Source organism: Calonectris borealis, chromosome 2, assembly GCF_964195595.1.
Source record: "Calonectris borealis chromosome 2, bCalBor7.hap1.2, whole genome shotgun sequence".
Classification (NCBI taxonomy): domain Eukaryota; kingdom Metazoa; phylum Chordata; class Aves; order Procellariiformes; family Procellariidae; genus Calonectris; species Calonectris borealis.
The window spans coordinates 168,086,469-168,104,391 of record NC_134313.1 but is presented as its reverse complement, the minus strand read 5'-3'; the positions used below and the strand labels follow the sequence as shown (position 1 = coordinate 168,104,391).

The window sequence follows — 17,923 nt, the reverse complement described above, 5'->3', positions numbered from 1 at the left end:
TGTTAGTAGGGTACTTGTGCTTCAGAGCATATATGATGAACTGATGTGGTCTCATGTATTGTCATCACTATGGCAGAAAGTGGAAATATCACCAGGGTCCTGAAGGTAACGGGTTTCTAGAACAATTACTGAGGTAGCTCCGGTAATTGGATTCACAGACCTGTAATTTTCATTGCTTCCACTCTCCTTTTTCTTTTCCTTCTTTGGAGTCTTTCTTGCTCTAAACACTGTTTTGAAGAAATTCTCAAACATCCTTCTCCTTCCCTCTTTGAAACTGTTGGTGTGGTCAAAGTCTCCATCCCATCTGAACCAGTTAAAACATCTGTAAAGTTTTTGATTAGCACTTCAGTAACTTCAACAAATATTTGTGAGGGTGTTTCATCCAAACTCCATTCACTTGTTTTAACCCCCCAATACATAACACAGAAGTTAAAGTATTTTTTAATACTTAACTGTTCAGCTGTAGCTTTAACACGGCAGGGAAAGAAGATAAAGGTGACTGTAAATGCCGTTGCTGCGTTTGTAATTTCAGTGCCACCTCCAGTCTTCAAGGAGAAATTACAGAGCACAGAACTGCAGGAAGAAGAAACAGCCGTCCTCCGCTGCGAGGTCTCCCAGCCTAATGCTGCGGTGGAGTGGAAGAAGGGCGCCCAGGTGATTTCCCCCAGCTCCAAGTATGAAATCAGGCAGGAAGGAACAATCCATACCTTAAAGATTTATCGTTTAAAACCAGAAGACTCTGGGAAATACACCTGTGATAATGGAAACGAACAAACCACAGCCACTTTAACTGTTAAAGGTAGGTTGGTTGGGTTTTTTTTAAGATGAGAAACTTGTTCCACTTCCTTAGCTTAGTACTAGCGAGAGGGTGTTTGCGATGAGCAAACTATGGCATCCTTGGTGGTGAAAGGTGACAAAAAGCTTTCATTTCACCTTTTAGGGAGCTCTAGGTTACTTTAGATGTTCTATATGTAAGAGTCAGGGACACTGTGGCAGTGAGTCTGGTCCTTTTTTGTGATGAGGATTTCTGAACCAGTGGTGACGCAGTCTGACAGACTAGGTCTTCACAAAGACATTATTTCTTTCTCCTACTTATTGCTTTGCTGGCTCCCAAGAGCCCTAGGACTGCAGGACTTAGCTGCACAATGGGATGCCTTCACCGCAAATGCAACTGTACAAAAGCCTTGACCCCAGCCATTGCCCAGCTGTCCCACAGAATACACCGTCCATTCCTACATCATCTGCAAGCACCTTCAGATCTCTCTCTTCTAATACACATCTGCAACCCAGTTCCTGTGAATTCACTCCGATTTCTAGAGCCCCATCTCCTTCCCTTGTAAATACCAATTCAGCTGTAACTGTGGAGCCACCAAGGTTCTTCGGAATTGGACTTGAGGAACTAAACTTCTACATGTGGTGCATTGTAAATCAACCCACCAAAACTCCACCTTGGCCCATTAGTGATAAACGTCAGTGCAGAAACTTCCAGAGTTCATCTCTCTTCTGGGTCCAGTTTTCACAGGAGGGGCATTATATAATGGTGTTTCTCCATGCACCCTCCCAAATACTCAGGGACTTAGATATCAGGCATAGGCTTTTGAGTTGTGGCTTTGGTACCCATTTGGAGATACATGCACTGAGATGCTCAAGAGTCCATATCCTGACCGCTCCTGTGTAAAGGAACATGTTCCCAGAGGTGCTCAGCGTGTGCAGTGCCCAGGGACTCTTGGGGAGTGTGGAGTCCTTCGTGCTCCTGGAAATCCAGCACTTTCTGTCATTCCTTGTTTGGGTTTTAAAGTAATTTTGGAATTGAGTTTGAACCAAATTTGAAATGGCACCACAATTTCACTAAACACAAGACTTAGTGACACAGTCAGCAATGGAATATAAATTTTTTTCCTCTGATTTATCTCTGTTTAGCTTTGCCAGTAATCTTCACAAAACCACTCCAGAACCAGCAAGCCGAAGAAGGCGGCACCATCACTTTGAGCTGTGAAATCTCAAAATCAAATGCCGCTGTGCAGTGGAAGAAGGCCGGGACAGTGCTGCGACCAAGTGACAAATACAAGATGCGCCAAGCTGGGTCCGTGGCTGAGCTGATGATTCACAACCTGAGTGAAGCTGATGCTGGGGAATACACGTGCGACACGGGGGACCAGCAAACCACTGCAGCTGTGCTCGTGAAAGGTGGGGCTTTGCGTGGGGAAGAGCTGAACAGAGCGTGGTACCGTGGCAGGGGAACATGATTAAGTAATTTGACAGCTAGACATTGTCCTGTGCCCAAACTGCATCATGGGGATCTCGGAGATGAGTGTGATTTCAGAGGGATAAGAACTGGGTCAATTGTATCTAGGGAATCAGAAATGGGTCTTTAGTCAATGATTCTGTGGTTTAATGTTAATGTCACCCACTAAAATCTGTTGACAAGGTTTTCACAATACATAGATTGCATTATAAATATATATTATATATTTATTATATGCACAATACAGTATAACATGCATACTTTATAGACAACCATATATATGTGCATAATATATATGCATACATACATACATTATGCATCTGTAAGAATGTAACATGTCACTACATGCCCGTGTAACTACATTTCCGTGCATTTAGTGCTTAGTGTTTTGTGGTCGTTCTTTCAAATAATATAGTAGTGTCAAGAAAGACTATAACGAAATGTTTAACCCAGGAAGCATCACTTGAAAGTAGATATCAAACTCTGTTGACCTTTCCATAAAGAATCAGCAGCAACCATAGTGGAGATGCTGAAGGACGTCACTTCGTATGAAGGAGAAGACGCAGTGTTTGAATGCAGGCTATCCCGGGAGACAAGTCAGGATGCCCAGTGGTTCCTGGGGGATGTTCCCCTGCAATCCAATGAAATGAATGAGATCAAAGTCCAAGGGACGCGTCACACTTTGATCCTGAGGAAGGTGACACTAGAAGACTGTGGGCCCATCAGTTTCAAAGTCGGGCAGCATACCTCAGCAGCACAGCTAACGGTCCAAGGTGAGCAACCTCCTAGGAAGAGGGATTTAGAAGGTCCTGGTAAGCACTGTCAATATTGCTTTATCTTCTGGAGAGGTTTATTTGGGAAGAGGGGTCTCTGGAAATCTTGGTTAACCTTGGGAAAATTGGTTAACCTAATTTAGGCATTTAGGAGGTAGACATGTACATCTGAGCTAGTCATTTCAGTCCTTTTTTTATAGTCCATGAAGTGAAGCAGACATCCTTGGAAGACCATCCAACTTATCCTGAAACAAGCAGCTAGGATATGTCAGAATCAATGCTGAAGAATGTCAAGAATATGCTTTGAATTAATCTCCTACTTATGATGTTTTTAGATCATATTTACTCCAAAAAAAACATCCAAAAACTCTGAAAAACCTTAAGTTCTATAGAATGATTTTGAAAGATAGGCCACATCAATACCTTATCTTGTTTGTTCCTCTTTGATCTGGTTCACAATGTAACTAGAGGCACCCAGTTCTGATCTGGGGGCAATGCTGGATTAGGCAGTTGCAGCAATGTTGGTACCTTCTTCCCCACAGTTGCTCCGGTCACCTTTGTAAAGGCTCTCCGCAGCTTGGAGCTGCAGGAGGGTGGCACGGCTCACTTGTCCTGTGAGGTGTCCAAGCCCGATGTCCCAGTGGAATGGAAGAAAGGCGCATCCGTGATCCGCTCCAACCAGAAGTGCAGCATCAAGCAGGAAGGGAATGTGCACACGCTGGTCATCCACGATTTGAACCACGCGGACGCAGGGGAGTATAGCTGCCACACAGCTGATGGGAAGACCACTGCCAGACTAGAGGTTAAAGGTATGATTTCCTCTTTGCTCAGCAGCGGTGAGAGGTGTACATGTCTCTTTTTGGAGCTCGCCAGTACAAGACAGACATTGAGGTAGTGGAGCAAGTGCAGCAGAGGCCAAGTTTGTCAGGGGGCTGGAGCACATGAAGTATAAGGAGAGGCAGGAGTAGTTGGGTTTGTTCAACCTGGGGAAGAGAAGGTTGGCGGGGGGGAACCTCTTTGCCGTCTGCAGCTACCAAATGGGAGTCTACAGAAAAGAGAGAGACAGACTTTCCTTGGGGTGCTCAGTAAACAGATGAGAGGCAACAAGTGCAAGCAGCAAAAGAAGGTCACATTAGGAAGAAAACCCAACCTTTCACAACGAAGGGATGGTCAGACACTGGAACTGGGACCCAGAGTGGCGGAGGAATCTCCATCCATGGAGGACCTTCAGAGGTCCCTTCAGCCTTAATTATTCTGTAATTGGTCCCTGGCTGCATGATCTGAAGCCTCAGGTCTGCAGGTGTGTATTCTTTGAGTGCTTTTATCCTGTTCAGTGGTTTTATTTTGGGGATAAAAAACCATATGGGCTTCAGAAATTATTATTGAAGTTAGTTGGGAATTCTTTGTGAAAAGAAGTCTAGAATAGCCTGAGGGATGGGATACCATCCAGAAGGACCTGGACAAGCTCAAGAGTGGGTCCATGTGAACCTCATGAGGTTCAACAAGGCCAAGTGCAAGGTCCTGCACCTGTGCCGGGGCAACCCCCGGTATCAGCACAGGCTGGGGGATGAAGGGACGGAGAGCAGCCCTGCCGAGAAGGACTTGGGGGTGCTGGTGGATGAAAAGCTGGACATGAGCTGGCAATATGTGCTCGCAGCCCGAGAAGGCCAACCATAATCTGGGCTACATCAAAAGCAGCGTGGCCAGCAGGGCGAGGGAGGGGATTCTGCCCCTCTGCTCTGCTCTGGTGAGACCCCCCCTGCAGTGCTGCGTCCAGCTCAGGGGTCCTCAGCACAAGAAAGACATGGACCTGTTGGGGCGGGTCCAGAGGAGGCCACGAAGATGATCAGGGGGATGGAACACCTCTGCTATGAAGAAAGGCTGAGAGTGTTGGGATTGTTCAGCCTGGAGAAGAGAAGGCTCCAGGGAGACCTTATTGCGGCCTTTCAGTACTTAAGGGGGCTTATAAGAAAGATGGGGACAAACTTTTCAGCAGGGCCTGTTGTGACAGGACAAGGGGGAATGGTTTTAAACTAAAAGAAGGCAGATTCAGATTAGATCTAAGGAAGAAATTTTTTACAATGAGGGTGGTGAAACCCTGGCACAGGTTGCCCAGAGAGGTGGTAGATGCCCCATCCCTGGGAACATTCAAGGTCAGGTTGGACGGGGCTCTGAGCAACCTGATCTAGTGAAGATGTCCCTGCTCATGGCAGGGGGATTGGACTAGATGACCTTTAAAGGTCCCTTCCAACCCAACCTATTCTATGATATGGGGAGAGAAATGCAGCTCCTGTAGAACTGAAATTTTTCCTTCTGGTTAACTCCTCTCCCTCCTCCTCTTCCTCCTCTGACTGGCTTAGACCTAGGCACCCCTGCCACTGGCAGCTCTTCTTAGGTAAATGCAGCCAGACTTGTGCATGAACTTCATGAATGGCATTACCAGTGCCTTAAAAATAGAACATTCTTCCATTTACTGTTTTTGTTTTGCCCGTTTTTTCACTTCGCACCACCCCCCCTTTCAAGCCCTGCCCGTGCTTTTCAAACACTGGCTGAAAAATGAGGAGGTGGAGGAAGGGCGCACAGCCATGCTGCACTGCGAGCTGACGAAACCCAATGCACCCGTGGAGTGGAGGAAAGGAGATACGGTGCTGCAGCCAAGTGACAAGTATGAGATCCGGCAAGAGGGGACACGTGTTGAGCTCTTCATCTATGATGCTGAGGCTCAGGATGCTGGCGATTATACGTGCGACTCGGGGGACCAGCAGACCACTGCATCGCTCCAAGTCAAAGGTAGGAGAAGCTTTGCTTGAAGGCAGAGAATTTGTGGCTGTGGCTGTCCTCCATCGGGGTGATAAGGCAGTTTTGTCACTGAATTATCATTAACAGTCTGTATATGCGAAGTACAACTGCAGGAAAGGGTTTGAGCCGTGATCTGTCCTTCAAAGAGTAATCTAGTGCCTTTTAAACCCAATGCTATTTCTGCAGTTGCAATTTTGATCTCTCTGTGAGAACTGGGAGCAAAACCGCAGCTGCTGCTAATGGAGGGTATGTACAAGAGCATTTAGAAAACTTGTCTGCTGCCTGACAATGAGAGACTGGAGTGTTTCACCATACCTAGAACAGGCCCATTTTAAATGGAGCATGAGCAGCCCAAGATTTGTGGCTTTTTTTCTTTGTGGCTACGTTTTTGGATTTTATAGTTTTATTCATTTTATAATTTTATATACTGATTTTATAATTTTATTAATTTTAAAGTAACAAGATCATGCTTTTAGATCCTGTGTTTAGCCCCCATAACCAGCTCCTGCTCAGTGTGTGTGGTTTCAGCAATTAAATGTCCAAATGCTGTCATTGGTACTGTTATGCCTCTAACTGCTTACGCTGAAAATCGTGGGTATGCCCACGTGAAGCCCCTTAGAGGTCCTGTGACCTATGGCGATCCTTTATGGAGCACCAGTGGACACCCTCGCAGTACCAGCGGCTGATCCCCACCAGTGTCTGGCTATGGCACAACTCAAAGCCTTGCTCTGGGCTTGGCCTTGCCAGCACCACGTTGTGGTTCAGAAAGATGGGAACCGCCAAGCTGGAGAAGTTGCAAGCAAGTTTCTCACCTCTGAGCACTGTCACTGATGCAGTTGCTTCTCCACCGCAGTACTACCCGTGCTGTTTAACACGGAGCTGAAAAACGTAGAGTCTGAAGAAGGGGGAACAGCTGTCTTGCACTGTGAGATCTCCAAGCCGGACGCCCCCGTTGAGTGGAGAAAAGGAGGGGTGGTCATTCAGCCCAGCGACAAGTACGAGATGAAGCTGAAAGGCAGCATTGCTGAGCTGATCATCCATGGTGTAGAGCCTGACGACTGTGGGGATTATACCTGTAGCACTGGATACGAGATCACCACAGGTTCTGTGTATGTGCAAGGTAAGGTGAAACGTGGAGGAAACGCTCTGATTTTGCTGCCTGGATTTCTTATTCCAAAATCTTTGACAGTAACTGGCCAAACTTGTCTCAGATGCAAATAGTTGAAAGCCCATTAATTTATTTCCTGATTGCAATGAAGATATGAACACTTACATCCAGGCTGAGGTTGGACCAATGTTTATAAGTTAAGGTAATTCAAAGTACTGACCGTCCTGTGTACCATCGCAGATGGTGGTACTGCTGAAAAACTATTTGCTTGGACCAGTGGCTGTAAAAAATACTGAAATTCTTGTTATTACTTCTATCATTGTTGATATTCTTATTACTCTTTTAAAGCACTGTAATTAAACATTTAAAACTTAAGCTACCTCTCCTCCTCATACGATGTCAGTGCAGATGGTCGCAACACAGAGGAGAGCCAGTCATGACCTGGCCATGGAGTAGAGTTTCCTCCCAAGGAAAGAGTGTTTGCAGACACACACACTGCGCTTGCAAGCGGGTGAAGGATGGAAGGTGGTTTCTAAATCCCTTAAAGAAAATTTTAGCTCTTTTTTTCCCTGGAACAGCATTACAAGTTTAACTCTCCTGGACAACTTGCACTGTTGCTTGGGCTAGTTCTGCAGGAAGCGACATGTATATGTTTATGCTTTTCTTTTCCTTTGGCACCTTCTCTTGCTCTGTTATACAGAAGAAGCAGCAGTCATAGTTTCTGGTTTAAAGAACACAGACGTCTTTGTGGGTGAGTCAGCCACGTTCACCTGCGAGCTCTCGCACCCGGGCGTGAAGAACGTGCAGTGGTGGCTCGATGGATCTCCCCTTCACAACAACTTTGTGACTGAAATCTCTGAGCAGGATGGGATGATCCACACTTTAACCCTAAATGACGTGGCGTGCCATGACTCGGGCACTGTCACCTTCAGAGCTGGGTCCCTTATATCTTCAGCTAAATTATTAGTCAAAGGTATTTCGTTGTTAGAAAGAAACACATGGCCACCTCTGGACTTGCTCAGTGCGCTAGTGCTTCTGCCTTCCAGGCTACCCTTACTAAATTTCTTCACAGTTCTTCTGTGTCCTGCAACCCTCCACTTCTGCAAGTCACCCATACTTACGCCAGAAGTCTTAGACGTACAACCACATCGATTTTTTCAGTGGTTCAGGTGAGGAAGGGTTGCAGGGTCAGGGCTGCTGCTTTCACCTGACATCTAAGTAGAGCTGAACATAAACCCCTGTGGTAGCACCTGATTTTTTTATCTCCCCTTCAACTGTTTTTGTCATACCACGGTATATTATGTAGCTGGAAATTCATAAAATTGCCACTGTGCTGCTCCATAGCTAAGTTACTGGTGCTGAGCTCAGTACGTTCCCAAGACGAGACTTTGGTCTGTTTTATTGTTGGTTCCAGAACTCTTCCTGGAAACCAAAGGCTATATGACGTTGCAGTAACAAAGTGACAAAATGAACCTCATTTGTGGACTGCCAGAATAGTAATGGTCATCACTGCACTAGCAAAGCTTTCTGGTCTGTTGAATAAATATTTTTCTTATTTGGTAAGGGTAGCCACGAGCCGCAAATAACAGTGAGCTCCGGACTTGATAAAGCAAGCTCCTTCACATCCAGTCCTTTTATAGCCATTGGGAAAAGCTGTTATTTTTCAGAGAAAAGTAACACTTATTTGTTGCTTGGAAAAGGGATTTGTGTATATGGAGATATAAAGAGTTAAGAGTTCTTTATTAAAATCTACCCCGATGCTGTAACTGTCTACCATAACAGGAATCATCCACAATATGGAATTGTAGTCAGTGGTTGATGTCTCCTTCTCTGTATAATGTGTCCCTTGTACATTCAGAAAATTTAACTCTCTGCAAAGATAAAATGCCAGATCACTTCCTCCTAATATCAGAATTATGCAGCAACAACATGGTGTGCAAACCTACAAATCCCAGGTCCATTTGTATCAATTTTGAGTTTCACATTTTCAGTCAGAACCCGGTTCTGAGCCCTCTAGGCAAAGAACTCCAGTGGGCCCAAAACACAAATTAAAAAGAAATGCATCATTAAGTATTCTACTCAGTCAAATAAAGGGCTCCTGAGAAGTTTTCATTTCACAGAATCACAGCATCATTAATGTTGGAACGGACCACTGGAGATTATCTAGCTCATGCTAGTACATATATGTATGTGGATATTTTGTGCATCTTTTAAGGCAAGATTTCGTTAATGTGAACCTGAATCACAGTAGTATATGACTATAATTGGATTAGGATGAGAAGGGTATTTAAAAAACACCCCAGTTACACTGTGCTCAATAACACTTGATTTAATAAGAAAGCAAAACACTAGTAAAATTCTAACTGTGCTTGTATTAACAGCCGATTTCGTGCACTTTATTTTGCTCAGAAATTAAAAAATAGATCTGTCTTTGAACTAGGTGTGTTTCAGTCTATCTAGCTATCCATGGCTTGTTCTTCATCAAGGAACAAGTTGTCTTTCTGTTCCATGTGCCCCATTCTCCTGGTGTAAGGTATGCTTGTAACTGGATATATTCTGTAATAAGTGAGATCTCATGACAGCCTTTCTTGTTGGGCCTTCACAATATCATTGCCCTACAACCGCATTCATTCGGTGGCCCAGCATGATGGCATCTTCACATATGGGTGGGGGGGAAATGGAAAAGGTTGAAGGAGCTGCTGCCTTCTTCTGACCCCTTTGGGCAGGGTGAGAATTACAGGCCCCAGTGTACGCGTTGGCTCCTAGGTCCCAAGGAGCTTTCTGCCATTCTGCATGGCTGAATAGGGCCACCAAGGTCTCAGCCTAGCAGTGACAAAGAGTAATGGGATATGGAACCAGGACACCTTCTTTCTCCAAGACCACAGGTGACATTTGCAGAGAGGAGCACATGTCTGCATCTTATGAAAGGAGACGGTATTGTACTCCCCAGCTGCACAGATACCTTCTTGCTTCTTCAGTCCTGGTGTAACCAAAACATCTGCATGATGCCTCCTCTCCATAAACACACATGCAGACACACGGAGTGGTACAGGGAACCTTAGAGAATGGGATCAAGCCTTGCAACAAGTTTCCAAAAGACATTTGCAAAACTATCTTTGCTTCCCAAGGTCTGCTAGTAGCATCCCAAATCCTCAACCTGATGCACCAGTTTCAAGAGGAGCATTCCAGACAGAGGACCAGTGTAGTTTATTCTAGCTGGCTTGTGATCAGAACAACTATTTGAAAGATAAGGACATATATCAGCTTTCTCTGACTGTCATCTTTTTATGTCCCATTGTAGCCCTATCGATTTTTTGGGGAAGTTGATATAGTTCTGCTGAGAAGGATGTGGCAGTGAGACTTCCGTTTTCAGGCTTCATTGAGATTTTTCTTTTTAGCATATATGTTGCAGTTGTATGCGGGTGGTCCAATTCGGCATCTCAGGAGGGACTCCTTGGCTGCTTTGGAAGCTCACAATATTTTGAGGTTAGATATATCTACTGTGCCCTACAGGTGCCTCCCAAGAAGCAGAACTAGTATTTTGAAAGAAAGATTGGATGCTTAAAAGCAGCCTCGTGGATCTCACCTTCTTCAGAAGAGCTGCATATCCAGCTTCTCTCCTCATTTTATGGGCTCTCAGTCTGAGATTGCAATGGTTCATGGTGCATCTCTAGATCAGCTACTGTAAAGGAAATCATATGTTTTTTCCCCAAACTATGTCTCTGTTGCAGAGGAACACATGGTTAATCAAAACAGTAGTACCTGTCTCCCGTGAAGTGCCCTTTTTTGTTACAGTTGTCCTGGATCTTTGCTCCTCGTGCTGCCAATGACTCCTGCCACATAGCCGTCACCACCACAGGATGGGACTGAGTATTTGCATTTGAGTATTACATTTCTTTCCAACGAGTGGCCGCAGTTTGCTCATACAAGGAGCCTCCAGTAGAGTTTGTGGCGTTTTCCTATTGCTATGTGAGGTTGAGAGTTCCAGGGAACCACCCACAGCAGCCCATCCGTTGCAGTCCTCTGTCTCACACTTGCGCTCCTGCCACGTTCTGGAAAGCAGAAGTGTTTCGCGCCCAGTGCTTCCTAGTCTGGAGGATTTCAGCAATGCTGGGAGAAAAACTAAGCCTGGAGGGAACCCCAGCAGATGTTCTGCAGAGACGTTCATATTCAGGACTGTTAAAGCAGAAGCCCTAGTTGCTGGTGGCCCATTTTCCAGTGTGATAGTTATATTCTAATGTACCAGTTGTGCTTCAATCCTGCTTGATGCTGACACAAGCACAGACTAAACTGCTAATCCCCAGCGTGCCCAGCCAGCTGCCTGCTTGCACTGCCACTCTGCTTGCTCCCCACAGGCTCTGTGCTTGTCAAAAATCTCTAAGTTGCCATTTCCGTGAGGATGCACTAATGCATGTCCTTCCTGACGTGTTGGTTAACAGATCCAACCATTGAAGTGGTCAGTCCCATGCAGGATATAACTGTTGATGAAGATGGCACAGCAGAGTTCATATGCCAATATTCTAGGCCAGTACACGCCATATGGAAGAAAAATGATCAGGAAATACATGCAGATGGGCAGCGAGTGATTATCGATCAGGACTGGAATGTAAGCATGCTAAAAATTAAACCTACGGTACCAGAAGACACTGGCATCTATTCTTGTGAAGCTGAAGGCACTAAAGTGATGGCTGCACTTGATGTTCAAGGTGAGGTCTTCCAGCCAAAGAGGAAGACTATCATGGGTTCCAAATAAAAGAGGTGGAAAAATCATGGCAGCACCTCACAATAAGTGACACATCAGATACCCGCTCTTTGATGTTCACTCCAGTTCTGATAACGATGATAAAAGTAGTTGGGAGTTAATGGGAATTGAATATGAAACTGCAGCGTTTCACTGGAGCTTAGTTCTAATTAACGCTCACTTATTACACCACTTACACCTCATACCTCTTCTACAATGAACTGGAACATCGGTGCAATGGGATGTGTCCTGCTGAATTATTGTAAAATCACAGATGTAATGTTGGTCCAAAGGAATAATAAGAGGACTTTTTGCGGTTACAGAGTGCTTTTTACACACAGTGTACCTCAAAACCAGTAGCTAATGGATAGTGTGGAATTTCATTTTATTTTCAGCTAAGCTAAGGTAGCTTCGTATTTTACTTATTTCAAATACTGATCACTCGGGAATTACCTTCTCACTTGGCATCAGCATTTGTGAAGGCCCTGAGAAAGAGTAAATAAAAATATTAACAATAAGTTTAGGATTTTATATTGATGTTTCTTATTTTTTTTCTGCTGTGAATGGAATTATTGGTTTTGGTCACCAGGTGAATTAGTAGGATCAGCAAGAGCAATAGTTCTGATCTGGTTTCTGAGTATTTGTGTTTTGTTAGGTAATTATGCCTTCTTGCTTAACAAGAGCTGTGAGTAGAGAGGAGCAGGGTGTTACTCATTATAATATTTTCTACATTGATAAGCACTTTCCATTTTAAGGATTTAAAAAGATGTTAATGAACATAATCTAAAAGCATCCCAGAGGAGGTGGGATTTGCAATTGGCTACTTTTCGTAGTTAGGGAAATCAGCGCTCCAAAAGTGCACAAATAAACAGGATTTCTTCTAACAAAATTATACATTCTCCAAGGATTTACAAACCCCATATTGTTCTTCATAAGTATGAATATTATAAACTACAGATTTTTTTAGTAACTCATGCTTTTTTTTTTTGCTGTTAAATAGATTGTTCAGCTTTTTTTTTTTTTTTTTTTTTTGTGCTTAGAACAGTTCCAGATAATGGTTATAGACATCTAAACAGAAATGTCTCAGGGCGATGGTTTATATTATATATCATGCTGACCATTGTATGATATTTGTGTAAACTTATTTACTCAACCGTGTGTTCCCACTGTTGTGCATGTAATTTGTCCGTGTAGCTGGTCTAACACGAATTATATTCACATGCACCAGCCCACACTTAATTTTGCATCAGGCTGTTTATGTACAAATGCCAACGGATGCACGACTCTGAGGGCAAATGGAGTGTGTAGATATGTGCATGTGTCTGACTGCACAATTCACCATAATGCACGAGAAAAATAAACCTTATACATTATCACAGCGCTTTTGTAATAATTCAGAAATTTTCTATTCAAAATACCGTTAATGCAGATTTTAACTTTTTGTGTGTTTCCTAGAGGCAGACTTGTTAACTCAGATGACAGTCACTATTGCTTTGCCAGCTATAATATTCTCTCATATTTGCTTTGCATGAAAGGGAGTAAGACTTTATCATGAGCTGTCAGTGGATTCGCATCTCCCCGGTTATGATGATAATTGCATTGCCTGGGAGATCTGTGGGAAATGCTTCCTGCTGTGGGACAGAAGGGATTTGATTATACTTTATCTTCCTGAGCTATCCCTTCCTATCGACTGTTGGCCTGATTCATCGGAACACCAACATTTTTTTCTTTATTTGTAAAAACAGAAGTCAGGTTTCTGGAGGAAGTCTAGATGGTCCTAGAGGTTTATCATTATTTTTAAACTATCTTACTACTTACAATGTTTTTAAATATAGTATTGTGTTAGAGCGTGATTGAAATCAACAGCTAAACCTACAAGCACAGTTCATCACATTCACATCCTTTCCACCAGCTTTCCAGCAGTGGGAATCATCCAGTGCTCCGAGGGTTGTTAATATTCAGATATGCATGGCCAAACAATTAATACTGCTCGTTGTCCTTCTTTGCTAGCCAAGAACAGCATTGTCCAAGGCTTGGAGAATGTGGAAGCCGTGGAAGGAGGGGAAGCCCTGTTTGAATGTTATCTTTCCAAGCCCGAGTGCTACAATTACAACTGGCTGATTGACGATGAACCTGCCAAAACTACAGAAAACACTGAGATGGTTTACTTTGAAAATGGACGCAGGCATCTTCTGCTGCTGAAGAACCTAACTCCCCAGGACAGCTGCAGGGTGACTTTTATGTGCAGCGACGCAGTGACCTCAGCTTTCCTGACAGTGAAAGGTAACCAAAGCACTCGTGCATGGGGAGTCTTAAATTTCTGGTTGGAAAGGGCAAATGAACCAGGAAAATAGGATGAGAAGCAGAGAGGAAAAGTTGCATTTGTTGCTTGTTTCTCACCTAAGTCTTCTTCCCACACAATAACTGGATGATGTTTTACAATTTCCTTTTTTTTTCTTGTTCCGTATGCCATGACACAGGTATAAGCAGCATCAGTTGGCAATGAGTTAGCAGCAAATGACTGTCCTACGGTTGTCATTATTCTGATGAGTTGGGTTGTGTTTATAGGGCTTTAGAGATGAGAATTATATCAGCAACAATATTATCTCTGCATCCTTGTATTTTATGCTATTACTGGAGACCCCTGTGGGGACCAGAACCCCTTTCAGAGTACAAGAACAGCCATCCTCAGTCACAGCATGGTATCTCCATTGTGGGAAAGACAGACATTGCTGGGTTGGTTTTTGCTCCTGAAAGTTTCAGTCCCCAGTGATACCTTCTGTTCTAGAGATATACATAACCTCCCTTTTAATGATCTCCTTGGTCTCCAAGGCCTGACTGTCTGGAGCTTCAGCATAAATAGTCACATCATCTCTTGCTTGTATTTGTTTCTGTAACTGAGGGCTTGATTACCTATTTTTATCTACAGGATGGCGCCTACAGATCTTGCAGCCTCCCACAGATGTGGAAGTCTCTCCGGGGGAGAAAGCTATGTTTAGCTGTGTTCTAAGTGAAGCTGTGCCAATCACTGAAGTTGCCTGGTATAGTAATGACGTAGAGATCCAGTCGGATGAGGACTGGGAGGTACAAGCAGATGGAAACAAATACAAACTTCTTCTGAAAAAAGCCCAGCCACATCATTCTGGAGAGGTGACCTTTGCTTCCAGGGAAGCAATTGCATCAGCCAAGTTATCTGTGATAGGTAAGTGTCTGTTGTTCTAGCCCAGTGGCACTTGAAATCTCAGACTTTGGAATTGAGCTACAACATTGAATTTTCTATTCTTTGCACTGATTCTTTCCTCCTTGCCTTGCATGTCCTAAGCTAGCGTTCTTAGTCTGAGAAGATACTACTGGGCAACTTGTTCTTTGACCAGAAATAGTCCACCTCATCAGAAGAAAATTATATCAGGCTAGCGATGGTAGAGATGTTCACCAGCTTTCTTTAGCTGCAGTCTTTTGTAAAATGTAACATAAAGTCTAACGGAAATCAATTTACTCACAGTTCAATATCACCCTCAGCAAACGTGGACAAGGGAGGGAGCTGAACTAGAGTGCACACAGAAAAATTATCCAGGGCAGCAGAGAACCCTTTGAAATCTGCTAATCTACTCAAGTGCAGGGCAACCAGCTTTCCAGATTAATGAGTTGCATATTAAAATCTTCATGTGGGTGAGTTCGAGGAAAGGCACACCTTGCCCTTCAGAGAGCTTTTGAAGGACTTCACGTGGAAAAGATGATAGTTCCCTAATTCCCTCGTGGGACAGGTTAGACCAATGCTTCATCAGCGTCCATTCCAGCACCCAAAGTCTGGCTTCTTCCCACAGTGGGATAGGTGGGTCACCCAGCAAGGGTCACGCCAGCACAACCCCAGTGATGGTTATGAGATAATTGCAGTGTGTTTTAGCTGCACACTGTAGTTGAGATGTTCAAGAGCCATTGATTGACCATCCATTCTTTAAATTATTACAGGTAGTCTGATTGCCTAATGATTTCTGAGACTTGAGAGATCTCTGATATATTCCAGTCATTTCCACAAAAAAATTGGTTGTTGATGGATTTAAAACAGCGTTATCTTATTTTGGGCACCTACGTTTTAGGAACTGAAAAATACTGTCCTCATGAACTCCTCCTCTTGACAAGTTTTCTGTATGAAATCTGGCTGAAAATAGAGACAAGAAGTTTTTATGTTATGTTTGTGGTGTCCAGAATTAAAGAACCGGCTGTTGACCTTATTGCCTTTAATTTGTTGGATTGGTACATCGTGGCAAGTCATTTACTTAGTAAATGCCTTAAACTTGAAGACTAAAAGAATTATTTCTGTCTTCTAAGCCAAAGTGTAAATTAAGTAAGGACCATTTTCCAATGTATCGAGTATGATCATCAGTATCCAATCTGGTAGGACACCAGACCATTCCCATTATGTACTTATTTGTTATTGCCTGATGCTGTGACATATATAGCGATTACACAGAAATTGAGTGACTTGCTATTAAATTACTAGAGTTACTCTGTAGTCCAACAAGAACTTGATTTCCATTAAGGTCAGACCTGAAAGAAATATGATCAAGGCCCAAAAGTACTTGAATTTTTCAGCTAAGTTCCTTGATAATATGGACAGCATAGGGTTATCTTTATTTTGAGCTGGGTGGGACAAAGCAGCAGGAAAAAATCACAACAATATCTGACATTAAGTGTGTGAGATGACAGTTGAAAAATGAATGTTTGTCATTAGATCAGGGCAGACAAAGAAAAACTCAGTGGCGCACAGGGATGTCTCCTGGTCATGGGCATGTACCCGCTCAACTCTACAATAAGACAAATACTGAATCTGTTGCGCTTCCTTCTCGTTGCTTCTAGAAGGCTCTTGGTTGTTTTAGTGTAAAGCATTATTGCTCATGTCGTACATCACGGGACCTCTGTTGTGCCTTCAGCCCGCCCCGATCCACCTGAAGAACCAGAAGTTTTAAGTAAGAACAGCCACTCTGTAACTCTGTCTTGGTACAAGCCGTTGAGCGACGGCGGTTGTGACATCCTAGGCTACAATGTGGAGAGGAAAATCCCAGGTATTGGCTGGCAGTCATGCAGCAAGGGCATTATTCCAAACACGGAGTTTGTGGTGGACGATCTCACCCCAGGTGAATCCTACAGATTCCGCGTCTCAGCTATAAACAAAGTTGGGGCCAGCGAGCCGGTGCACTTCCCTCAGATGGTGCGGCTAGGTGAGCACGGAGAGATGCCCCCATGGAGGACTGCAAGCTGCTGTAGACCTTGTGTTTCGCATGGCATGCCTGCTTCACCTGTTCCAGGCATCTACTGGAAGAGTTCACTCTGCAACGTCTTTCAGTGCTTTGCTGCCAACATAATAGAGGAGAAGGAGCTTGGAAAAATTGTTCTGGGCTGCCGCAAACAAAACCTGCCGCGTTGTTAGTACTCAACACTTATTTTCTCCAAACTGCATCAAGCTGTCTTGCAGCCTGCACTGCATCCATGTGTTGTCCAGTCACCATGAGTTTCTTTTCTGGTGGACTTAGGATGGAATGAGTCAAAAGGGGCATGTTGGAATGCGTTTGGGGTAACCAAGACCCTGGTACCAATGCAGTGGGTGGGCAGTGCTGTCTTCTTCACCCATCTTTCTCTTTTCTTATATTATTTGTGTATCTTTTTTCAATAACCCCCACAAAGAAATGCTGGAGGACACAGTTCCTTTGCTGTCTCTTGGTGAAACTTTGGAAGCTGCAGTGGGATGGATAGCCACTCCCTCAACCTTTCTTTTCTTTTTCTTTCTGTGATAGCCGAGTGCCCAACAAATTCCTCAAAGTGAGAATGATGATAAAAAATCCTCTTTTACTTAAAGCTCAGACACGCAATGATGTTTTTGCAACATAAGAACTGCCAATGCTGGACCCTGGTAACTCTGCATACGCTGACTTTGTCTACAACAAACCCAAGGCATTTTGGGCAGCGGTCCTCTCACCCCCGTGAAGTGTGCAGAGGGGCAGGTCACGCTCAGGAGCGTGCTGCTTTTGGGAACTCAGCTGTGTGCTTTACATCCCAGTCAACATCTCCGCATTTAATGCGTCGTATAAACAGCATGCCATTGGCAGGCCTCCTTCCAAAGTAAAGAAGATACAGAGATTTTTGGTTTTTAAATTCTTTATGCTTTTTGAGAATTTTTACTCTTCCTAAGCTAAATTTTTTTTTTTGTTTTTACTTTCAAGACTGGGATGAATGCTGCTTTTAATAATACCTTTTCTTTT

General features: G+C 43.9%; 1 protein-coding gene across 1 annotated transcript in view; it reads left to right on the top strand.

Moving 5' to 3' along the window:
* The window catches only part of OBSCN (obscurin, cytoskeletal calmodulin and titin-interacting RhoGEF), a 192,442-nt gene that overhangs the window by 99,994 nt on the left and 74,525 nt on the right, over positions 1-17,923 (top strand). The window contains 4 exon segments of the mRNA XM_075140878.1: positions 2,749-3,018; positions 13,677-13,949; positions 14,596-14,868; positions 16,598-16,936. Coding sequence (XP_074996979.1) covers positions 2,749-3,018; positions 13,677-13,949; positions 14,596-14,868; positions 16,598-16,936 — 1,155 coding nt within the window.